We start from the raw sequence: 26,108 nt of genomic DNA on the forward strand, positions 1-26,108 counted from the left end.
TGAGTAAAATTTTACTTTGAACATCTTAAATATGCATCTTCGTTCAGAAACATCACTTGTTTTTCTAGTCTTACAGTGGACTCGTGAGTCGTTCTGGATTGTGCAATGCACTGACTAGGCAAACTGAAACGCTCTGCACAGGTACAAAGGTGCAGCTTCTGTGTAGGTTATCTCCCAATAATTTCCCTTCACTTCCTTTAATTTTTTAGCACCATTTAACTGCTAAACATTATCGGCGCAGCGCCATCAATGGAAGAAGCACCCAAACACCCCAAATGACCAAATGGCCTTCAACGCACTGCAGTGGGCTCTTCTGTCTGGCCTCTTCCTCCCCAAAAATACACTGCTGTGCAGCCCAAAAATAATCCTATGCACCTTCATAGGCAAACTGCACAGAGATGCAGGTATACACAGGCAGCTGTGAAATAATGTAACTAATATAAACTCACTGGAAACTCACTGAAATCCAGCAGGACACAAGGACTACAGAACATGAAAATGCATCAACGGCATCTTATGCAGATTGCATGCACCTTATTTGTGCATTCCCAAACCAGCACAGTGTTTTCCAGATCTCCAAATGTACAAGCACGTTTCAACTTCACTCAAGTGCACAAGAAAAAGCACCACGAACACATCTGAATCTAAAGTGATCTGCAGCTGGTGCCACAGAATTGTATTTAAACTTGGCAACAGGTGCTAAACTGGAGAGCTGACGTGCAATGGCACCAAACCCAAGAAGGTGCTCCGGCATTAGGTAGCTCACATGTACAGCTGAAAAGTCTCCTAGGAAACAACTGCAATGGGCAACACTCATGGAGAGTGGAGAAGAGGTGGAGGACAGCCTGTGACCAGGTGCTGCAGAAGTCACACAGTGACATTTCAGTCGCTCAGGCAAAACAAAGAGAAGAAAAATCCCTTCTTGGCTGCTGCCTTGTGCTGCTACAAGAGGCAGGTGCTGGTCCTTGCAGCACAACCAGCCCAGAACACAGCACAGCTCTGTGCTCCACCCCTCTGGAAGGCACCCATCACATGCCCGTGGGGACTTCATAATATATCCTATCAGGCATCTTTATTTATTTTATTTAGTTTATTTGGAGGGAAAGGAGGCGTGGAGAGAGAAGAGGATTCAATAATACATGAGCAGCAACGGATTTGTGGAACAAAATGTGCCACAGCCTCAAGTTTCTGCTGTGAATCGCTTGCATGAGGACTGCAGCAACAGGCACAACCAACCATGTCTTGCACAAGCATCTGTTAGAAGCTGCTGGGTCACCAAGCGCACACGTGGAAGGGACTCTGGCCAGGATGTCACCTGGGGCACTGCTGGGGAATAGCCTAGAGGTATTGCCAATTTTCTGCAATGGCTTTCTTGTGCTGGGAGCAAAATACCACTCGTCACCAGGTAAGACCATGGGGACAAAGTACAGCTCACATCTGTCAGGTGAGTGAAATTGGTGGGGAATGCAAAGAAGGAAGGGGTGCAACTCACCTCTAAGGAAGCAAATGTGATCCCCACCATTGTGGATAAAATATTTACTGATACCCTTCCCTCAGACTTTGGGCTCAAGACTGGAGCCTCAATCAGCCATCCCTCACCGATGTAACTGAAGACATGCTGAGTACTCTGGGCCTGGCCTTCTCTTTCTTTAATCTGCTTGTGATGCTGAGCACTTAAAGGTAGGGTTAGCTTCCCAGCGCACAAGAACAAGGCAGAGGTCAGAAGTTCAGAACCAAACCACCGTTTCTAGACACCTCCCTTGTGCATTCAGAGCAGTACAGAACTGTCACTCCATAACGACTATTACTCATGCAGTCAAAGTACAGTCACATCCGCAATTTCAGAGCAGTCACTTTCATTATATTGCCAGGCAAAGTGGAAAGGCTGAGAGGAGGAACACACCCTGAAGAAAGGGCAGTTGCACTACCAGAGTAAGTCAGTTTCCCTGGAGATAACCATGGAAAGATATTAAACGAGATGCAGAATTAATAATTACCCAAAACAAACTATAGTTATCTGACTGCGGATGAGACAGCCCTATTATCACTCTCCTGTTTTTCCTGGAAACAAATCACATTCAAAAACGTGGAAACACTGCTCGGGCACAACAAACAGTGAGAACTGGACTCTTGGTGTTTTTTGGTGAGGGGAAGAGGAAGCCTGAACCCAACAGACGATGTCAGCTTGGAAGCTGATCCCACAGAGGAGTTATCTAAGAACGAGGGAGCAGCTTCGTTACCCTCAGTGGGGCTCAGAACAGAGAAGCGGGCTCTGCAGATTTCTGGAATGCCTGCCAAGCCCTCGAGATACATTTAGATATCTTTCTTAAAGCAGAGGGGCTTTTACTGAGCAAAATCTGGGCAGCCAGCATTTCTTTTGTTCAGACTCTTAATCTCTTTGCAACAGGGCACTGTTTCACTGTTTTGCTGAATCCTCACAGACATGAGGGCACCCCTTGTTTGTGAACAGAGCGCGGAGGTAATGCAGTTAATTGCTGTACCTTGGCACCGCACTGCTCAGCGTCTCTTTTGCTTCTAATTCCCTAGGGATTCTACCTAAAAACTCCACTCTGACAGAACCAAAACAGACATGAGAAAATCCCTAACAAAAAAGCCAGCCACCCAAACCCAAAGCAGCCCTCTGGTATGTTTGCCATTGTGACAATCACCAAGGCAGTGGCACTTTCTGCAAGCAACAACAAACGTGATTTCTGTGCAGTGCCATCTCGGACCATACTACTTCTGTTTGCTTACACAGGAAATACACAAAACTTCCAAATGAGAAATCGTATTTGTGGCCTTCCTCCCTGACCTCGATACAGTTTTGCTGTGCAGGACTGACTATTCTACCAGGGCACATATCAAATAGAGGACTGACCCGTGAGCAACTCACCATGTACGCATAACTCAGGCCATGCTTCCGAGACTTCCAGTTCCTAATGTTTATGAACAAACCCAGCTTGACTGAACATGGCATTATATCTACATTCCCAGCTATCTCACGAAAAGGCGGCTTGCTAATGTCAGACCTTTCACAAGACCTTTGAGAAGCCATGAACATGGCCTCTAGACTATGCCACAATTTGTCCATGCGCGTCTGTTCAGCTGCACTGCTCTCCCCGAAAACTGAAGGGCCTTTTTCTTTCAGCTTCTTTCTAAGTGAAACAGTGGGGCATTCAGCCCGGTCGGGGAGAGCGGTTAATATTAGTTTGGCTACAGTTGTTCCCCTTCAACAAAGGAGGCTCTCAGCCCGGGATACCCGCGTTCCAGCAGCAAGTGCACAAGGGCTTTGTGTTAATGTGGGCTCTCCCGGCCACCGTGACCTCAGGCTCCACATCAAAGTCACAAGCATGAGTGGTCACCGTCGCGCTTGTGTTTTCCCCTCTGAAAGAAATTCAAGGATTCTGCTCTATGCTTTTTTAAGAGTGACCAGCAATGTTGGACTGTCCTTGCATGCCCTCCGTAACCGCACTCGGGGTATTGCAGAGGACCTTAAGGCCAGAACTCCTTTGGGTGCTAATCCAGCTCCATTCAGTATGGGAACAGGATGCCATGTTGAAAACCACATCAGGAGAAAAGCCCTCCTGCTCTGCTGCAGGGAAGCACAGGACCCTGCATGCCAGGCCATCCCTTCTGCAGCCTGCCCCCCAGTGACATTCCCACACAGGAGGCTGCAACAAGATGATCCTTAAGATCCTTAAGATGGTCCCTTCCAACCCAAGCCATTCCAGGACTCTATGATCTTCTGCTCAGCAACAGCCAACATATTTCACGCTGGGAGGGGAGCTGCTTGCTAACACCTAGTAGCTAACTTTCCATCTCTGGAGTCTTTATGTCCCTCCATCTGGATGGGAAGCAGCCTGCCACCTGCCCACCTCCAGCACTAACCTCCAAATGAAATCCCATATTTGTTTTCCTGTAGGAAGAGAAAAGTAGGTTCTAAACCTTTATTTATTTTATTCTCTCTTTCACCGCAGCTTTTAAAGAGAGACTTGTTTCCAGAATTTGGCCTAGCAGTTTTCCCAAACCTGTCCATCTAATAAAGAAAATTCATTTTCACATAATGAAAAACCAACATTACCATACTCCACTATTAATACTTGATACTTCTTCATTCTACTGAAACAGGAACAGAAAGACCTTCAGAGTTGTTGGCAATCAAATACTCTTTCAATGAATTGGCTCAAATCAACATCCTCATAACGTTACAGCAACTTCTCCCAGAAAAGACAGAATCTGAGCTTAAGGACTACTTATACCTGCCCAAACCCATTGTCCTGCACTAAGATATCACAGAAGAGCAGCTTACTACAGGAAATAGGAAACTCGGATTTTGTCAGCTGCAAAGCTGCAACTTGATTTTCTTCAGCATTTCTCCTTGGCTCAGCTAGCATTTCATCCATTTTCACAGTCAAAGCATGCATCCAACAGAAAACAAAGATGAAAAGAAAAGAAGAAAAAGGAGGAAATCACAACACAGATTTGAGAAAGAGCTGAGGAATGAAAGCCTATAGGTCTGGTTCTTTATGACCCTTTCACCACCACCTACATTCTTCTTTACCGCCTCTCTTTCCACAGAAGTCACTGGCAAAAACTGTAATCAATTTGAATGGGGCTCCTGGACAAAAGAAATATTTGGACTTGGACACTCCTGTGTGGTTACAACATGCCTAAGGTACCTCAGGATTCTCTGTGGCACTCAGCATAGCGAAGGCAGTCAGTGCAGCAACACAAAAGCCAGTTCCCACACGAGAACAAGTTGCAGTATCTCCAGATGTGCAGAGCTCCGGGCCTTACAGCCCACAGATCACCTTACCATTCCAGAAGGCAACCAGTGGCCCCCGTGGTATTCAAAGATCACCTGACAGTCACGTGTGACAATATCTGCTTACAAGCTTTGTTTACTTCATAATATCAGAGCCACAAAGGTGCACAGCAATCAACTTAGAAAAAAATAATGCAAAAATTTCCACTATTTTCCAGAGCTGGAGTTTGGCTGAAAACAAAGTTCTTTATCCAAATAGATAAAAACTAACATTGTAAACAATCAGAAACTGAAGAGACTACCACACAAACCTGAGGCAACAGCTCCAAGCTGTGAGTTTTCACAGTTATTTCAGTCAGGAGCCAAATCCAATTTAAACATTTACTTTTTCAACTCTATCATTACTGACCGCATTAACAGAAATACTCTACCGTGTGCTGTTTAAATTTGCCCTCTACAACTTCACGAGCATAAAACCTACAATCAAAAGGAGAAACTGCTCAAAATTTTGAAGACGCCATAAAGAATTCAGAACTTTCAGAATGAGGACACAACCATTCTCTTCAGAACCTGGGATATTATCAAATCTCGGTGTGTCTCTAACAGTAACACCTTAGCCCTCATTTAGCTAACCTTGAGCCGCAGCAGCACTTTATCTAGCAGTTACGGAGTTGCCATGCTGCCCTGTACACCCTGTAAAATGGAAAGCAGGCAGCACTAACATCTTAGACTGGATTTCTCCACATTCATTCTAAAAGAAAACTTCTGGCACGAACTTTCTGTAAAGTTTTCCTAAAAATCTCACATTTATTTTGGCTTTAATATCATGACTGGAAAATAATGAGAGTGAAGTGTTCAAACGTTTTTATTTCCTGGGTGTTTTTCAACTTAGCCTTCACAGACCCTATTCCAGATCCTTCCATGTGAGCTTGCTTTCTGTCGCCTAAGCCAAAGTTACAGAAGTGTGGGAGCAAAATAAGATGGTCTACATGTTACAAAATTAACCAGCAACAAAGATGGCCACTAAAACATGGCTTTCACTTCTGACCATGCTGATTTCAGCAGTCCCTATCCAATGGAAGGGCATGAAAGTGACAAGAACAAAATACAATTCCTAACAAGTGATTTGCCTCTCAATGGAGAACCTGGAGATGTTAATTACAACACTCACCGGGTCATTTCCTCTAAGTTACATCCCAAAACTATACACTCCATTGGTTGGCAAGAACACTTTTTATATCCTTTTCCAAACAAGTGTCTGCTTGAAACATTTCTAGACAAAGGAGACTTTGACCACTATTCAGCCAACTTCTAAGTCACAGATAGCTAAAATGCCCCCAAACTGAGTCCAGCATTCAAATACGCCTGCAGAACTACTTTACGACAGAAAGAGTAAGGGCCCAGCTGACACAGAAACGCATTCGAGGTCATGTAATCCTTTGCATTTCTGACAGACCTTCCAACAGTTTAGCTTGTGCCTCTGTGTTCTCTGAAAAGAGAAGACTGAACTATGATGTGACACGAAGATTTTGGAAGGGTTGCCGACAGCAGAAAAATCAAGCAAAATATGCCACAGGAACAAGAACATATTTGCAATTCAAATAGGTCTGAGAGGGGAGAAAAAAGCATGTAAACCAGACACATTTCATCTGAAATTAAGCCTTTCCTCCTTTTCCCCTTTAGGGAAAATTACCATGACAAGAAATGCCAGTGACCAATTTGGTAGACAAAGTAGGACATCCTTCAGCAATTGCTGCCTGTAGCTATGCAGGTCACTGCTAGCAAGCGACTGTGAAATCCTCTAACACGTAAATCTTGCAGCAAAGAACGCAACTGTTGAAAGTGTCTTTTCAAAGGGCACCCACATAACTCCGGAGGATCCTGAGCAGAGCAGATTTCACCGCCCCACCCGAGGCCTGGTCCTTCAGCTCACCGGTCACATCTCAGTGGTAGCTCCCAGTCCTCCCTGGGCATAGGCAGGGAAATGGGGACGAGACTCTTGCAGACAAGAAATGGTATTTCCTATCTGAAATGCAACATTAAAATAACCTAACACATCAGAACATATTGCACGGCACAGCACAGAGCTCCACTGGGAGCCGGCCTTCCTCTGGAGGTTTATCAGGAGCACAAATGTAGCTCACGCCCCTCCCCCAGGATTTCAATCTGTAATTACCACAGGAAATCTTGCACCTCTGGCACACTCCTAGAGCTCTGACCCAACTTCCCAGTTACACCACAGGAGCTGGTAAAGGCTGAGTGCCAGCAGTGTTCATGAACACCCCGTTAGCCCCGTTAGCTAGGTGAGAAGGAGTCCGTGTGCGGCGACGAGAGCTGCTCTCCTGTAGCACCAGCACTCTATGCCCTTGCTGGGGAAGGTGATGCAGCTGCGGGGATCTAATTCCAAATTCCTGACTTGCATTAACCTCTTCCTGCCAACTCCACATCCCCGCCAAGCCACAGGATCCTGCAGTGTTAATGTACCACAGGTGATGCCTTGGTTTACAGTTATAACTTATCTGTTACGCCTGTCATGTAATTGCTCAGCTGAACAGGATGAATTTCTACACTGCCATGCCCTGCATAAGCAACATGGCAACACGTTTTCCACAAACAAGCTTTGGGGTCCTGTCTTTACTTGCAGAGCTATGGCAGCCCTACTCCAGATCTCTTTTTACTGAACAACTGGTCGTGAGAACCAAAACTCCACGCCTAGGTTTAAACGATTGCAACCGCTGATACCATCTCTCACCTATCATTCCAGGACAGGGTGAACTAACTATAATCAGAACTGACAAAGCTTACTGAAGACAACAGGACTTGTTAAAGCATTTTTCCTCTCACACCTGCACTGACATTTTCACAAGGACTAAGTATGCTCAGAAGTCCTGGAGATGATCTAGTTTTCCTCTTCCAGTCACAGCCACTTTAATAGGCACCTCCGCTATTTGCATCATCTCCACATAAGACTTCAGGGTTTTTTTTAAACACAAAGCAGCCTCGATCCTCAGATCCATTTGTATCGGCATCTTCTGCTGCATCTTTCCTCTCTGCCCTCCCCAGAGCGTATGGGAGTAGGGATCTCTGCAAGGCAACTCCAGGTGCAGGCTGGAAAATCTGCTCAGAAGGCTCTGTCACCTCAGCCAAGTTTCTTAAGTTTCCATAAAAATCACCACTTCAAGGCACTTAACAGAGGTGGAATGTAAGAGTGCCTAAGTGGTCATTTGAATTTGCATCTGAATTTCCTTTGTCCTGCCAGGCTAACTTGTTTACCAGGATTCGTTTAGCATTTGGGGGCAGAACTCGTTGTCTCCCAGCTTCTTTTTCCTTCTAAGCAAAACTCCGTGCCAAACCCACCCAACCCTCTACCTGAGGAATCAGAGAGTGACTTGATCTTATTTGCTTGTACGCCTTCCAGTCGATGATAAAACTGCAGTTCAAGAGTACTATACACGTATTCAGCTCACCCTTGCTGGGTCTGGCACCGAGCAGTCTGCAGTGCCACAAGTGCCCTGCAGTCTCACTGGAGCTTCCAGCAAGTACACAAGGGTCTACAACTCCCAAATAATGGCTTTCAGCTATTCCTCAAACAGAGAGCTATTAATCCAAGGAAAGACACCTTTGTCAGCAGTCGGGCCACTCCCTTTGCAGCACGAAATATTTTGCACGGTTATTTAGCATTTCATGGAGTATCTAGTGCATAATTTAAAACATTTCCTGTACTTAAGCTCCACCCTGTAGGAGATCATCGTCAGCACTCGTTTTCAAGCCTGTCTACCCTCTGCAACATGAATAAACAGCTAGGGATGGTCTAATGCAAAGTCCCTCCTTATGCTTTCAGAACACAGTGTGTTATCTTCTTCGTTACAGGAAACTGCCGTAAATTTAAGAGGAGTATTGCAGTCTTCCCCCCCAAAGTCAACACTGCATTCCACTGCAGGGTAAACTCACTTTCTGTGCTTTCAACACTGCGGTTTGCTTTCTTCTTTCAACGTCATGTAAACATGCAGATAATGGATTCCTGAAGCAGTGACCTGAAAATGATAAAATCTGCCTTCCTCTGGCTGCTACCTTCACCAGCACAGAAAGAGGTGGGAGCCACTAGTTCTCCCCCCGTGCTGCAAGCTTACCTCGCTCATTTTTAAGCAAGTACCGCAGCCTAAGATCTGACAGATGTCCAAGATAAAGCCTCTAATGTATGTATTCCCTCATGTGTAAGTTTGGAGCCTGGACTTTCCATGCTTGCCTGAGGAATGTCTCAGTTATCAGCTCTTAAAATGCTGTCATTTTATCTTACTGCATCCAGAACGCAGCCATTACTGTGAGCCAGTTTACAAGATAAACAAAGTACTATGAATGAAAGATTTTCTTGCCTCCCTCCTTAAGCCAACAACTGGGAACATTCTTCAAGCTAACCAAGGCTCTTCCTCCTTCTCCAACAGGAACCACAGGACCACACTTGTGGTACAGATCAGCGTGAAATAAGAAACATGCTCAGAAGGGATGAACTTCACTGTGCTTGGGCTGCTCCGGGATTATTTACAGTCACATGGCTACGGAGGAGGAGGATGTTTGGTTTTGGTTAAGAATTCTGATTGATTCTGAACTGCACTGCCAGAGCTCATTCATTCCTGAGAATTGCCTTGCACAGAAACAGTGGTGTCGATATTCCCGTGCCCAATGCAGAGATGCACTGGGCACAATCCTGCTCCACTGCAGCACGAGCAATCTGGGTTTCCAGCCCAGCTCAGAGGCCTAGCCTATCAAGCACATCCCATTCCCCAAAGGAAATAGCTGATTTCTCTTCTCACACAAATAGAGAATTTAATGGGAAGACACTGCAGAACACTGCCTCTGTCTAAAAGTAAAGTGGTAAAAAATGAAGGAAGCTGGGAACATTAAAGTATGCAAAAGCTTTCAGAGTAACCTACTATCAACATGAGCAAGGCGTTTTGTTTGGAAATGATGCAACTACCCTTGGTTTGAAAAAATCAAGCTACCTTTTCTTCTTTACAGGAGGTACACAGGCAGTTAGAGCTGCTGCACTGCACCCAAACAAAGCCTAGATTTCACGACTAATATCCACAGTTAGGACTATCTCTCATTTAAGGCGAAAACAAACAGAAAGACCACTTCCTCACTCTCCCTCTTATTGTTCCGACTGACTTGGTCGGGGCTGCTTCTCATCTGTAATGCTGAGTGCTCACAGTTGGACTGCACTGCACCGCTGTGTAAGACCGAGGACACCTTCAGAGGGATAAAAGTCACACAGTGGCTCTTAAAAGCACACACAGCTTTGTGCTGTAGCACTGTTTTTGGACTCTGTATCGTTCCTGCCTCCCTGCAAGGAGAACAAGCCCAGGCTAACATATTACTGGGATCATATCGTAGCAACACTTACAAAAGGAAGAAAAAAGCAACAACAAACACACAAAACAGCACGGGCTTACCTTGTAACTGCTTGAATCTTCCTTCTAACTGATTATAGTTATAGGGCACCTGAGCTGCGTATCCTGGGGACAACGGCCCAGGCATACTGGTTGATTTCTGTAATTCCATTTACAGGTAACACAGGGATACGATGAACTGCAGCATAAAGAAACCACGGGTTTCTCTACCCCACATCCAGGTAAATCCCAGCTTCCTCTGAAGTTTGGCTTCGGTCCCTGAGAAAACGCTCTCACTGAGCCCCGAGCAAATAGCAGCTCCGGTTCAAAATCCAGCGGTGTGGGTTGGCGGCACGTTTTCTGTAACAGATTCAAACTTAAAGCACCAGGAAGAGTTTTTTTGGTGGTGGTTGTTCTGTTTTTTTTTTCTCTGCTCCACTACAGCGCTTCAATCTGGTTTCAAACGCCCAGGTCCAGTGAAACTAACCTAAAGAAAAGCAAACTTGCGTTTCAGCCCGGAGCCACGCGCAGCCGTCCCAGCAGCGCTCCCAGGAGCCGCGCACACCTCAGACCTTACGGCTGGTTTGTAATATAATCAGCAGCCGCCCGGGCGGAGGCTGATGTCACTCGATTACCATACGGCACACGGTGGAGGAAACGTAGGCTGTACCAAGGGCGAAGGGGCGGTGGAGCTGGGGAAGAGCGGGGCTGGCGGTGGGACGCCGGGGAGGCTCCTTCCGCTGGAAGCGCCCGGCGCGGCGGCAGCACCCAAGCCGAGGGCCGCGTGCGGGATGGCTGCCCGCGCCCCGCTGCACCGCACAAGTCTTCCTAAACAAAGCTGGTGGAATTACACGCTTCTGTGGAGAGCCTCATGTAACGGAAAAGTCTCAGATTACTATCGCTTGAAAAGGAGGGCACTTCTCTTCATTTATTTTCAATACCGTTCGCTTGAAAAAGCAACACGCGCACAGAAGCACTCATTCAGTATTTAGCAGCAGGCGAGGAGAGGACTCAGAAAAACGTGCTCCCCAGCATGCTGGGTACAAACGAAACCTTTGTGAAGGGGTTCTGTAAGCAGCCAGTTCCTTTCGCTCAATTTCATGTCGCTGCCAACGTGGAAGATGTTGACATGTCCCGTGCACGTGAGCGCAGGTGCTCGCTCTGCCTGCTGGAGTGCAGCTCCTGGAGTTGGCTTTAGGATGGGTCAGCTTTCCCTTGGGGCCGTGAGCTCCTTCCCTCACTCACACACAAGAGTGAAATGAAAAGGTCAGTTCTGCATTTATATTCTAAATCTGCATCGTTTGCCCATTTGTTTTTAGAACTGCTAAAACATTCACGCGAACGTTTTCTCTTTTTTTCATTTCTTGCATTTCCAAATTCCTTCCCAACTGAATCAATGTTCTCTTCTCCTCCCACTCCATCTCCTCCTTAAATGTTTCAAAATGTTGCCTTTGTTTTGATGCTGCAGTTTCACAAGTTTTTAGTCAGATAGTAATTTCTGAGGACAATTTCTGTGGGCAAAGCACCCACGGGCTGATTGCAGCCCTGGCTCCAGAGAGGTGAGAGCTGGAAAGGCGAGTGGGTGGCACCGACGGACAGGGAACAAGGAGTGAGAGTGGGAACAAGCAGCGAGAGGTCCGGCTGTGAGTGGCGTGAATTCAGGGAGAAGGGATGAAGGCAGCACTTCCCAGCTGAAGCTGGGGCTTCCAAAAAAATAATAAATCCACAGTCTGCTGAAAGTGCCTGGCACATCGCTCCCAAGGCCATAAATACACTTAAAATATTTACAGCCTTTAACTACACTGGTTTGCTTAAAACAAAAACCTAACTCCCATCCCAGAGTTCCTTATTGTATTGATGCAGAAGGGCCTCTGCCAGCATCTTTCAGTGAACCCCTCTATAACAGTATAGCTGTGTTTAGATGAGACTTTTGGTGCTACAGTAGGCCTCAAGTAGAGCCTAACGCATTTTGGTCTTTTTGAAAGCTGGCCTCCAACCTTTTCAGTACTACCCAAAGCCCATTCAGCTGCCCAGAGAAGAAAGTGACCGTCTACAGCTGGAACACTGCTGTACAATGGAACGAGGTGCCGCAGGCTTGTGCCCCCAAATAAGCACAAGGAGATTTGAGGAAGCACCTGTACTCGCTGCTGCTGCGGGCAGGATGCTGCTGCAGGGACAACAATGTGCTGGTGCTGGCACGGTGAGCCCCGTGTTCCTGCTAAACCTTCCCCTGCTAATCCCTGTGCAGCCAGCTGTCCCCAGCGCAGAGAGCTGTGCAGAGAGCTGCCAGCCACCTGACTTCCAGGAGGGGGGAGGGGGACAAGGGGAAACAGAGCTGGTCATATACAACTGCAGACTCCTCCATAGCTCCAAGGGCATGAGGACAGGCTCATTTCAGCTGCAGATTTTTTCCTGCAGCTTTCTACCAATGGCAGTTTTGCCTGCAATGTCTGACCTATGTCATAATTAAAGGAAACCCTTCCCTTCGAGAACAGGCAGGCAGCCAGGTCCTACCTGCAGGCGTATCGGCTCACTGCTGTCCCACCTTGAGCAAACAGGTGTTGCTATGTGAAGCAGCCATAAGGTCCAAGAGAGTGACAGGAGAGCTGGAGTGTTTTTAACATCATTAAGGCCATAAATCAGGAGCCAGAAGCTCTTCCCCAGCTGAAAGCTTCCCCAGCGCCTTTGGCAGGGGACACAACAAAGCACATGGCCATTATCAGAAATATTGAAAAATAACATATTACAAAAAATGAAACATTAAAAACTAAAAATAGTCACCTGGCTTTGACCCATATAAAACACAGAGCGACATTCCCCACCCTGCCGTAAAACATTAACAACACATGCATGAATTCACTCCTCAGATCATCCCCTGTGGGACAGCTCAATGTGGTAAGCCTACAGTTCCCAAGAAATACTGAACAAAAGTTGGATTTTGAGCATTTTTGTTCCTTCCCCCAGTTCTGGCCTGCACACAGTGCTACATGAAAAAGTGAAGGAACTGAAGCAAGGATAAGCAGTGTAAGCTATACCACAAACAAAGGAAAAGCTAAAGGAAAAGGGAAGAATTTGTGCTGGAACCGAGTATATTTTCTTCAAGATCTGACACAGGGATGCTAGGATGCTATGGAGAACTCAGCATCGGTCACTGTGAGATTCTGACCTCATTTTATCTACTATCCAGGTTGGCATGTGGGCAGAACAACAGGTCCCCAAGCAACAGATGTGACAGACTTCATTAATGATGATATCAGCTCCTTGGGATGGCCCCAATCACCGGGTGCTGCCGACTCATCTGCCAGAGCGTTACTTACGCTCTGCTGGGCCTCCTGTGGACATTTTGAAGGCTCCACTTAACAGATTGGTATTAATTCAGTACAAGAGCAAAGCAAAATGGGGACCTGCCTGTATCTGTGAAACTCTACACAAGTGTATGTAGCAATTTCTTAAAAACGGGCCCATTTTTATTTGGGTAACATCAGACCTAATGCAGTCATTTGCTGTTGATTCCAAATTAGTGACCCTGCGACCAGTTTACTGCTGTTTGTAGCAAAGCACTGAATCAGTTACAAGGTTCTCACATGCACAAGGCCCTTTTGTATACCTAGTTTTCACTCATTCTCTTTCTTCTCTTTGACTAAGCCCTTGACAATGCTAATTAGATTATTTGTTATGGAGTGGAATTAATACTTTAAAGGCCATAAATAGGATAACTTAAGTCACACTCGGGCCATTGCTTATCAAATCAACCCAGCTTGAAATTGTCCACGGTGCAATTTATCACTGATTGCAGTGTTGGAGAAAACTAAGGGGGAAATCATGTGTTAACTTCTAGTAATCAAGCAGGGATTTCTTTTCTTAAATTCTGCTCCCACTTTCCTCTTACAGCTCTGAAATACAAGTTTCTGCTTGTATTCTTTGAATTGTACCTCTCCCATGGTGCACGACTGGTAATGATGGCCTGCATAACTTGTGCACTCGTTAGGAGTTATTAAATAAAAGCACAAGTGATTATCCACTTAGCCATAAATACATGCAGTAATGCAAAGTGTGACTTAGTTGATGTGATTAGAGCTTTGCAAAGCCTCAAGGAGAACAAGAGGTTGATTACAGTAACAGGAATATAGAAGCAACATCTGGAGGCAGGTGCTTTCCCCAGAACAAAAAGGATCTGACCCAGGATCCGTTTTTATACAGAACTGCTGCTGAATTGTTGCTTTTATCACAAAGCAATTCTATGGAAAATAACAGACATTAAATCTGGCAAAATTGCCACTCAAATCTCTGTCAATGTTTCTAAGGTTTAACCAAACCACCACTTTTCTCAGCCAAAAGAAAACCCAAACCTTTAACATATTGTCAAAAGAAGTACAGACAAAAAATTCTAATTTTGAGGCTAAGGATCCAGTTCATAACTCTTCTGCAGAAAATAACTGCTGGGTTGGCAGCACGTCGCTAGAAATTGCCTGATAACCTCAGCCAACCATCACTCTGTGCTGTTTTCCACCAATAAAGTCAGCCAGTACTGGCTGGCTTTATGGGGTTGACAGTGAAGGCAATGTTTGCGGTGGACACAATATCCAAACAGGCCCACCCACAAAATACATTCATTTATTGCAGATGTGAAAAACCAAGAAGGTAATTCACAAAATGTTCCCTGGGTATATATATATACTATAAAACAAATGCAAGCTTTACACTGTTGTGTTCTGAAACAAAGATGTGATTTTACAACTTCACGAAAGACAGTTATCTTTCTAATGGAAAGCAGAGTGCACACCAGAGCTTACAATAATTACAGATCTGGTTAATCATCACCCTTGTCTTTCCTTCTTACTCTTATTTGCTCTTCTAAATTCTCTGTGTGGCGACTAACTAGAAAAAATATTGCAAGATAAAAAGGATGATTTATTAATCTAAAATGCCACAAAATCTATATAACATTTGATTCTCTCTTGAGAGGGACTGAAGTTCTTACACAGCCCCTCCAAGGCCACAGTTAAGAACTGAAAACTCCCATCACATTTGCCTTTCTTCACTCCTCTTGCCAATACCTCAGTCTGCACAGTAAAAGGAGAATCTCTCCTTACATATGCAATAGGTCCAGTAAAAAAAGATATTAGTTTTTTTTTGCTGTGGATTGTTCTGGAAATACTTATTTTTATCACATTTGACAATTTGCATAAGAAAAATCCTGAGGAGGTAGCTGCCTTCCCTGCAGTTCACACACAAGCTGCTGGAAGGCAGAGGAGCAGCCCACACACAGAGCACGAGTCGCTGCGCCAACTTCATTTTGTACCACTGCAGGTACAGGCAGAGCAGGTCTGCTCCTCTTACCAACTTGTCATTCCCTGGGACACTTGGCAACTATCTCAGAAGGTCAACTGAACACAAACTAAACAGAGCTTCTCGTCGTAATGCTTCCATGTCAGAACTGCAATTTAATTCTCCTGTTTAAAGGGAGTTTTAGGTCAGTGGCAAACAGAATCTTCCTCAAAGTGCCTTCCTGATACGTCTGGGAGAGCCAAGGGCATCGAAGTGGAAGGGAAAGGGGCAGACTGAAAAGCAGGAGACCGCAGAGACTGCTGTCACTAAAGGACCTGCACACACTTCCCTCCGGCCAGGCCCGGTAGGCCTGCAGCAGCTCAGCTCTGGCCCCTGGCACAGACCTGGGCTCAGGATGAACCTGCATGCGGTGACAAAGGCGGCTCAAAGCCTTCGGGAAAACTGACAGATCTGCCCATAATGTCAACCTACTACTGAAACTGGGTCAGTTCCACCTGGTTTCGAGTTTCAGAGTGAACAGTTTTCACAACTCCCAGATGAACAGGAAAGTTGACATGACTTTTGCAAGAGCATGTCCTTGCTAAGCGCACCAGTGGAACACTTGCCAGAAAAGCCTGCAGAGAAGAGCTATTCTAGTATTTCGTGTCTGGAAAAGGCCGTGGCTTCTCTTGGTGTGTATTCCAGTCTAAATGGCTTTTTCTGAGTTGTATTGCTTCCCATATCAAAGCAGGGAAGAACCCCTGAAGTACCCCAAAAATGACACTTGCAGGTTTTCCTTGGCCCACAGAATGCACTCAGTTTGCTACCAGACTTAGACGAATAACTCTTCTAAAAAGTCTATTAAAATCAAGCACGGCACACAAACATACAGTTAAGATACTCATTTTCTCTGAAATTTTGGTGTGAAAGCACTTCTCGGTTTGATTCCAGAGAAGAAGTTTCAGCATGCTATTTTAAAAGGTGATGTTTCTATTGCCTCTCCTCAATCCTCAACCCCTCTCCTTCTCTGACTGAATTGCACCCACGTTTATATGTAGGGAGAAGAAAGTGTTTCGCCGCTCCTTGATCTTTTCTTCCACTTGTCCTGTTTTCTTTTTTTTTCCCCCCAGAATTAGACCACAAACAGAGGAGGAGATGCACTGTTGCTGCACCATAATCACTCGGGCATGCAAATTCAATCTTCTGTAGCTACTGAGCCAAATGAAAACAGGGTGAAAACAATAAGCAGGACACACTGATCTTTATAAATCTCCATAAGCCAGATGATTTATTTCTACCATTTCCCCTGCTTCCCATATATAGTAGGGAAAGCAGGGAGGCTGTATTAATGCTTGTAAATATATCCTAACGGTGACCAGCCACTTCGTAGGTGATAAGTTCAGGGGAAAGAAATAAGAAGGCACCTTTCTGCTCTGCCTGTTCCGTAACCGGAGAAACTCGAGCCTCTAAACTAGAAACCTCTGAACCTAACTGAGCTCCATAAAGAACCTGAGCTCCTCTTATACCTAAGCAACAAAGCTCCAGAACAGCATAGGTACAGGCATGAGCTGTTCCTATAGTTCTTTCAAAATAAACTGGGGAGAAAACGGAGAGATGTTAGAAAAAGAAGTTTGGAAGTTGTGTTCTTGTTGGTGTTGTTTGTTTTTAATCCCAGATGCAGAACGACGAGCGGAAAGCTTTGTTTCTAGAGTCAACACAAATGAAACACTTCTTTCAAGAGCAAATCTCACCCACATTTCATCATCTGGCGACTGCCTGTCAGTGCAAAGAAAGAAAGTTTCATGATCAACTGACTAAATACTAATTGTCTGACAGAACGTTATTATTCCACAAGCCACGTTTCATTCTCCCACATGTACAAGAGCTGCTGTGTGCAACATACATCCACCCCAAAGGCTTAATAACATTTACAGAAAGTAAAACAAAATTTAAAAAAATCCACATTGTGCAACATACAGATACAAAGTGATTGGAGGAAAAAAAAGGGTTGGCACTGCACACTGAAAGAGATCAAAGCTAATAGGAAGAATGCTACAAGCTGAAAAAGTGCCACTCAGAAGCAAATTTTCATCCTCTGTGCTAGTCCAGTCTCTGCCTCTGTTCCTATTCATTCTGCCTCTTCCCATCAAGGCAATCTGGGTTTATATCTCCAGGATATTACTTCAAGATATGAATCAAAGCTCTGATCCGAGGGGATGATTTCATCACTAATCTTTCTCCATTAGAAGAACTCCAAGGTTAACAGAAATTAGTAAACATCTTTTAATCCTGTACTGCAGTTTGCTTTGCAGTATGCTCTGTTAGACATTATTTATACTTCAGGGAGTACTTTCATGCAGTATCCAAGCAACAAATAGAAGGAAAAATGCACGGCACATTGCAGATTTGGCTGAATAAATAAAATAAACACAGAGACATTGCTAGTTAGGCGCTGAGGATGTAAGACAAGAACACTCTTTTCTGCATACACATCTTTTGTGGAAAGACATCTATTACATTGTAGATTCATGACTCATTTCTGAAGTGCATCCACAACCAAGCTCATCCCCGCTAAAATCACAAATTAAAGAAGTGACATTGCCATTATTGGCACACAATTTCTTTAAGAGAGAAATCCTTTCCAATAAGACGATGCAGCAAAATAAACAGAACACTCACATTAGCTCAGTGAAGGGTCATTAACAGTTACCCCATGGTTTCTCTGTATTAAGTATCTCTAAAGCATTGATTCCAACAGCAAAGGTTAAGACTATAAAGACTATAATGATCAGGTTTCCTATGGTGGCCATTATGGGTTAGATTCCCAGCTGATGGAAGTCAGTGTGGTCTCACAGAAGCCAGCAGGAAAATGCCAATCTGTACCAACTGACAAGCTGGTTGGTTGGTCTCCCAAACCACCAACCTCTGCCCCAGCTCTGCTGTTGCTCCTGGCTCAGCTCTCACTATGGAGAATGCATCTCACAGTGAGGCTGCTTCCTCTCTTTAAGCAGCTGGAGTAGGCAGCGTTTGATTCCACAAAGCCTACCCTGCCTTTCCTTGCTCATTGGATGTTGACGCAGAACGCTGCATGTCACTCATCTCATCTCTGCAAGCAGCCAAAAGCAAATCCCCTGGTGCTTTTACTCTTTCCCAATGCTGTGGTGATGAATGGATGATGAAAACTACAACAGACAGGAGAGAGCTGTGCCGTGCCAGTGTGGGAGTTAAGCAACACACCTAGAAATCAGTGCATGTAAGGAAGCACAGCATGAAGGTTAGCACAGAGACCACGAGTCCAACACCAAGGTATGACAGAGCAGATTTACCTGTGCTTTCAGGATTACCCTCACAGGTATTTCATTGGTAAGATCCTAAAAGTAGATATGCATATGAACACACACAGCGTACATACATCAGGTTTCCTCTTACTCTAAGTCCAGACGGCTTTTTATTATTTCATCACTTCTCAACTGCAGCACTTTGTCAGATGTCCTACATTTACTACAAAAATGTTCTTCTACCTTATTTTGCCAAATTACTGCATTGCTGACCTTAGCACAGAGTCAGACTTCTGTGAATACATGTCTGGCACACATCTGCAGATGTCCACAAGAAACTGTACCACCTGTGCTCTCGTCCAAGGACTTACTGGGATTCAGAGATCAGTCAGAACAGCCTCATTCACGGGTGAGATGCTAGGTTCTCCCGAGTGCATCTCTGACTGGATATTGCCTAGTCTTGAAAGAATGTAATCAGAGATGTAAAATGATTGCAGCTGTCAGACTTTCCACACTGTGAGGCTGCCAGCAAGTGCTCCTTTTCCACCCCCAGCCCTAAGCAGATCAACGCCCATTTTCCAGTTCCACTCGTTCTGCCTGAGCAAGGTCTGCTGGATCAGTTATTCACAAGGATGCAATCAGTTTCATGCATCACTCTGTTACCATGCAATCACAAATACCATTCATCAAGTAGACAAGCATGTATGATTCCAGATAATTCACAAATTACACTCAGCACAACTTTCTCCACAAGCCTAGCTCCACGCTCAGGCAGCTCCACTGGCCCATGGATCTGGTATCTGGTCAGTTTGCAAAGATCTGGTTAATATCTCCACATTGTTTGTATACTACCCATTGATTCAAAGAGAGAAGAAAACTTCAAACTATGCAGAACGGATACCAAAATCATATTACTGTAGCAGTGAGATACAAATGGTCCTTATACTTGATTACATTTTTGATGGGATATCACTGAATCAAGTTGTTCACTTGAAAGTAATTTTATGTTGTGTGGACAAAATGATGCCTTCACAGGTTGAAATTGGTCTATTCATGATCTTTAAAATTAAAGTGCTACGAATAAAATATTATTGATTATCTGTTGGGTTGTTTGGTTGTTTTTTTTTTGTGTGATTTGTTTCAGAAAAATCCTCCACAAGCAACTTCAAGAGCAAATGCATTAATCACCAGTGACAGATGGGCTAAGCTTTCCTTGCTTTATGAGAAAAGCACGGTGCTCACCAGTAGGCACAGGCAGCACTGCAGTGACATGCTAACTACAGCAGCTTCAGCAGCACCACACTTTCCCCCTTGATGTCTACACGACACGTAATATGAAAAACGTTACTCCTGCTCTCAACATGAGCCTCCTGCAGATTCTGGTAAAGTACAGCAGCTTAGGAACTCCAGCTGAGGAACTGCTCCAAACAAAATCCAGAAGGAAAGCACTGGGTGATGTCCACACTTACAAAAGCTTTTGGTGAAATAATTTTGTCAACTTCTGAGCAAAATCAGATTTTTAAAAGTATGCACTTTCACACCTACTTGAAAGCAAGTTTGTACTGGGCCTTTGGCTGCTTAAAGCTGGACTTAAAACCATGTCTAAAACCAGCACTATCCAGGCCCATGCTGAGGAGACGCATCTGTGGTTTCATTGCTGCATGGTCATTTCTGTTTCAGCTGAACCCTGCACATGCCCTCCAGACTTGACCTCCCAACTTTCCACACTATTGACAGGAATCAGTATGATGCAGGTTTCCCTTTCCTTAAACAATCCTTAGTAAAAATCAGAGAGCTGATTTTCAAATGCTAGATACCTCAGATATTTATGAAACATATTGCAAGAGCTGATTCCCAGCACGCTCCTTCCTTCAAAGCCAAAAAAATAAATAAAAACACGTATTATCTTAAAAGCCAAAACATCGCTTTTCATCTTAAAACAAAACAAAACAAAAACCAACAAAAAAACCCCTGAGACCTAAAACTTCATTCTGGCTGCGCAGAATTCCTCTCTCAGTCGAAGCAGTAACAACTCTGCTAAAAGACAGATGCTGGACAGCAGGGCAGTGGGTGCACAGCAGCTTCCCTTTCTGGGGTTTCTGGGTTTTGTTTTTGCTGACTTTCTGCGCCGGTGCTGTTGGGGGAATGGTTGAGGATAGGGCTAATGGGTCTCAGACGTGAGACCTAGCACAGCTTTTCTTCACCTTTCCTTAATCCTCAAGAAGCAGGTATTCCTCTATTCTATAAAGGAAACATTTCAACAATGTAACTTCAAAACAATTTCAGCAGCTTTCTCTTTTTGCTTCTTGAGAATCTAAGTTGCTGGCATAAATTACAATCCTATTTTCTCTGCATAAGAGGGCTCACTAAGGAAAGCTCTACTCCAAGAGCAGTCTTTTTACCTGTATTCCCCTATGAGGCTCATGAACACCATGAAGTGCAAAATTATCAAGTGCCCTGAGCTATGCACAGTAAGCTAGGAGCTGTAAAAGGAACATACAGTGTCCCCTGCTCTGCCCTAAGGAGATACGCCTCTGTTATTTCATCAACTTTGAAACTATTTTTTATCCATGTACCAGACAGCTCTGGTACACCAGACAGTCACAGACCTTCTGGTCACTCAGATGAACACAGATGACAATACAAATGAAAAGCAGAAAAGTGAAGACTTTTTTTAATATTGAATTAGCTAACTGAAGAAAGGGAAAGTTTTGGAGGATAATTCTTAAACTGCCTGAAATCATCCCTGTGATGGTGAGCACGGCGCACCTGAATGTCACAGTTCCAGAAGGAGTGTGAAAAATTCTGCTGAACAACTGAACAGCTTCTATAGGCTTTCCTAAGAGCTCTGAGAGCCAAGGTGCTGCACAGCGAATCTTGTTAGCTAATGGTCCTTGATGGCCGAAACCCAACACCTGAGGTTTGTGAATGAAGAATTTTGCACAAACATGATATCTTTTTGGCTTCTACAGAGCAGGTAGAATTACCTGGTCTTCCAGCAAGACCTTCTGAAGAACCAGGAGAACAAGGACAGGTGAAAGACAATTTCCTACAGTAGGGTTTCTTAATTTACAAAGTAGGGATCAGTTACCCTTCTCCCATATTGGTTGCACAGTGAGTGAGTTCAACGTGAATGGCAATCAATCTGGTTGTATATCTTCAAATCTGAATTCTGATTGAAAGCTGAGTTCCAAGGCAATTTTCTTTGTTTTAAACAGAATCCATCATTAGCATTATGGTATTCGCAGTGTACAGACCTCTTTGATAATATCAGTTAGCTGCTGTGCTGATATTAATGCTTCTCTATCACTATTTATCCTACCTGCTTTAACTAAGCTTTTCTCCAACACATTGTTCTGACCATAGATTATTCTGACCACCATCTCCTGCACTGCTCTTTAAATATTTCACCATCCTGCTAGAAGATGGGGCCAAACAGAATATCAAGTTCTGGCTCAGAACGCACTTCTTGCTTATCTGCTCTCTATCCTTGGCCTTTAAGGTAAAGGAAGTAAGCTTCATTTGAATTACAGCAGACTAGAATTAATACAAGATGGAAGCTTTACAGAAAAGGCATTTCACAGCTTGATGAAGAATGTGGACAGAAGCATTACTAAACTAAAGCAGTAACAAAAAAATTTCACATTGAATACGTAGTCAATAGTCAGGCAGCATATAATGCTTGTGGCAGTTATACTCTGCATCTTATCAATGGGGGAATAAAGAGCTTTTTATTTTGAAACCTCTTATACTAGGATAAGGAGATAATGCTACATCAGATAATGCTTCAGAACACGCACGACAGGGACGTTTCTTTGATTTGCCTCATCAGTTAAAGAAAAAGAAGACATACTAAAAGAAAGAGCTGGACACCACCAGGCAGTCAACTCTGGAAAGAATAACCTCTGGAAAGAAACCTCTGCTGTTGTCGGAAGACAGCCAGTCTCAAATGGCTGCCTTGGGACTCAGGGTGTTGGATGATGCTGGTGACATAAAAAGAACCACCGTCCTTTTAAGTCAGACTGGAGTTGGTTGTTCTTCAGAGACTCTGGGCCCTGCAGATGGTGCATGACCACTTCTGCCTCAGTGGTGAAATCTGCCCATTAAAGAAATGACGGCACAGACAAGCCCAGACTTTCACGCAGTGATTACTGTGTCTGATCCAGTGACAGGCAGCTGAATTACAAGACACCTCAAAAGGAGTCGGTCTCAAAGGGTCAAAGACTACAGTGAGAAAAATAATTAGTACCCCAGCTCCAGGCTGAGAGTCAATTCCCCAGTGCTTACAACATGGAAGCACCTGCCCTTCTGGGGAGACACAAGGAAAGATTATCCACCAGAAGACATACGTTGAATGGTGCAAGAAGTAACACGGCTTAGTCTTTAACTGCAACTTGCAACGTGCAGCACAACCCCGTCCTCATTCCTCTCTCCCTGCATCATCATTAGGATTTCAAGCAGTGCTGCAGCAGTGTAGTATGCTGCATGTTTTGGCAGCACGCAGTACTATCAACACTAAGGGTAGAGAACTGCAGGCAGGAAGCATATCAAACTGAAACAGTCGTGCATGAAGTTATAAAAAAGAAAATGCATCATACTCTAGGACAATGGTTATATATAGCTCTGAATCAAATCTTCAGCAAAATTATTTGCTTTGAAATTGGTATTTGTTCTAGGCTGACTAAATAATTCAAGTACTTTCCTTGCATTACCTCCTAAAGTAAGAGTTTCATCTTTATTATTCATTACTCAGGTGGGAAGCTTTGCTTGCTGTAAAATTAAGTGCAACAACAGACAGCAGTAAGAGCAAGATGTGGGGCCTGAATCCTGCGAGTGAGATTCCTACCAAAGCACTTCCACACACCAAGAACGTAATACAGCCCACACCTGCTAACATTGCAGGAGTGAAACACAGTTTATCCTGAGACGAGGTCACACTACAAAACTCAGGTCAAGATTCTTCTTGTTTTAGGCCAGTTTACACCAGTCTCCCCTCATAAAAATCTATCAGGATACTTCTGACCCCACTTTGCACAGCCCCATCCCAAGTCTTGCGTTTTACCTGTAACTGCAAATTCACACTGTGATGAGCTGCTGTGTATTTAACAAGTCCTCTTAAGATAGGAAAGCCTAACTAACACACACCCAAGCAGCTCCATTAAGCTGATACAGATACTTCCCTCAACAAGGGTTACACGATCTGCTCTTTGCCCACCTGCACGAACTATTTCATTTCCCTGTTACTCAGCTCCAAATTTGATCCTGCCCTGAGCCTGGCACACAAAGGTGTTCTGCATCTAATGCATTCCCACAGCTGGCAAGAATAGGAGAAAGGGTACGCCACGCTTCAGACAGTCTCATTGGAATCACAGATTAAACACATGATACCTTTGTCTCAGTACAGCAAACTTAATAAACCTGCTTCAACTTGTCATAAAATGTTGAGTTTAAAACAGACTCTGTAACTAGAATTTCAGCAGTGGAAAGCTCAGCAGATTTTGAGCCGTTTTCCATGCTTACAGTATGCCCCACACACCACCGAGGCATTTTGTTCAGAGGTCAGGAATGTGGGCACACTATCATAAGAGTCAGGAAATCATTTACAGAATGCATAAAAACTGCTTTGCAGGGCAATGCCTCAGAGCTGAGAGGACATGACATAATCTCCTTGTTGCATAAACAAATTTGGTTAATGTACAACCTCCATACGCAATAGTCAGATGTTTTAAGGAAAAGCAGACCCGCTCAAATTTAATTTCTCTGCTCATGAGAGTAACTCAGTAGATGACAGCACATACTACAGAAGCTCTGCTTCTTGGGGGAAAAAAATAATAGCTTCAGCTTTAGTTACTAAATAACAACCATCACCAACTCCCACATTCCTCCATTTCAGGACAGGTGCGATGCTCTGAACATCTCTAAATGGAGATATTTTGAAGCAGAATTTTGTTATCCTTCAGGTTTTCTTTTCTTGCAAACTGATGTCATTTCCAATCACAGACAACCAACCAAAACAATGTAAACACACAACCCAAACATTTAATATCTGATGAGAGTAATAAAATGTGCATTACGCTACTAATTCAAAATTCTAAATATATAACTATAGTGAAATACTCTAAATATGAATAATTAATATATTATAAATATAATACTACAGTGAAAAAAGTGCCAGGAATTTCTTACACAAAGAAGGGCTTATTTATAACATAAAAAAAGCACACGCATCTTCCAAAAAAACTAAATGATATCGGTTGGAATTGACATTTCAAGCAATTTATTTGGAAAGTTAATAGGAAGATGGAATAGTTACTGGTATCTTATCCATCAGGAATTTTGATACCCAGAAACTTATATTCGGGTATGCACTGTTGTCATTTGTTGCCAGAGAAAATCAGTGTTAATTATGTTGTATCACTGCAGTCACCTGGTCTGACTGAAAGAACACCAACACCTCTGAAGGGCCCATTCAGAATCAAACAGATGGCTATCTATGTGAACCTTCAGAGAATACTGGAAATGTTATACTTCCAACTACATATACTGCACTTACCAGCCAGCAAAATCTAGCAGAGTAGTTTCAGGAACAGATTAAACAAGATTCTAGCATTTTTATTTTTTTTTAAATGAGACATCATATATGAGCACATCCTCAAAAACAATATAAGACCACTGCATCCTACTGATGTCATTGGATGGAATAAATATCAAAAATCTTTCAGTCAAACTGCACTTGTCCTCAGGAAAATTTCAGCTCTAGTTTACCAACAAGGCTCAGCACTGAAGACAGACTATCCTGCACTACCACTTGCATATAGTACATCAGAGTTTCGCCTCTGTGATGAGCACTTACCAGCGAGGGCCTTGATGCGAGAGCGTTCAAACAGTCGAGCAGAACTATTTTCATTGTCCCAGTCATCGACATCCCAGCGGTTGTTGACATCACTGTACTGCTGCTGGATTTCAATGTTGTCGTAATCTGTCGCTACTGTTGTCGTCATCCTGAGTCCTCTTAATCTATTCTCAGCATCAGATTCTTCTTAAAATCCTCTGGAAAACAAAAGTACATAGCGTGATGGATTTAGACAACATACGCTGGAAGTAAGTCGTAAGGTTCTTATTGCTTATTGATAAAAGCAAAACTTCAAGAGATTGAAGAGATGCTGTGCAGGCCCCATCCTTGAAGACATTCAAAATCAGGCTGGATGGGGCTCTGAGCACTGATAGAGCTGTAGGCGACCCTGATCGTTGCAGGGGAGTTGGAGCAAATGGCTTTTGAGGGGCCCTTTCAATAATTCTGTGATTCTATGCACAGACATTTGCAGAACTGTCACGTTGGACTCCACACAATGGAAGTGGAACATACACTGAATGGTGCAGTAAGACACTTTCATAATCACCATTTCCAAG

At 44.0% G+C, this 26,108-nt stretch overlaps 1 protein-coding gene across 2 annotated transcripts in view; it reads right to left on the reverse strand.

The window, feature by feature from the left end:
* SPTBN1 (spectrin beta, non-erythrocytic 1) overlaps positions 1–25,699 on the reverse strand; it is a gene marked incomplete at both ends in the record, with an annotated part of 87,818 nt that extends 62,119 nt beyond the window's left edge. The window contains one exon of one of the 2 annotated variants that reach the window (XM_079550772.1): positions 25,552–25,699. In XM_079550772.1, coding sequence (XP_079406898.1) covers positions 25,552–25,699 — 148 coding nt within the window. Of the gene's footprint in view, positions 1–10,215; positions 10,325–25,551 lie in introns of those variants that run through there. The other variant, XM_079550773.1, reaches the window with a different exon arrangement.
* Between the last annotated feature and the right edge of the window lie 409 nt (positions 25,700–26,108).

This window comes from Tetrao urogallus, assembly GCF_951394365.1.
Source record: "Tetrao urogallus genome assembly, chromosome: 2".
In the NCBI taxonomy this organism is placed as follows: domain Eukaryota; kingdom Metazoa; phylum Chordata; class Aves; order Galliformes; family Phasianidae; genus Tetrao; species Tetrao urogallus.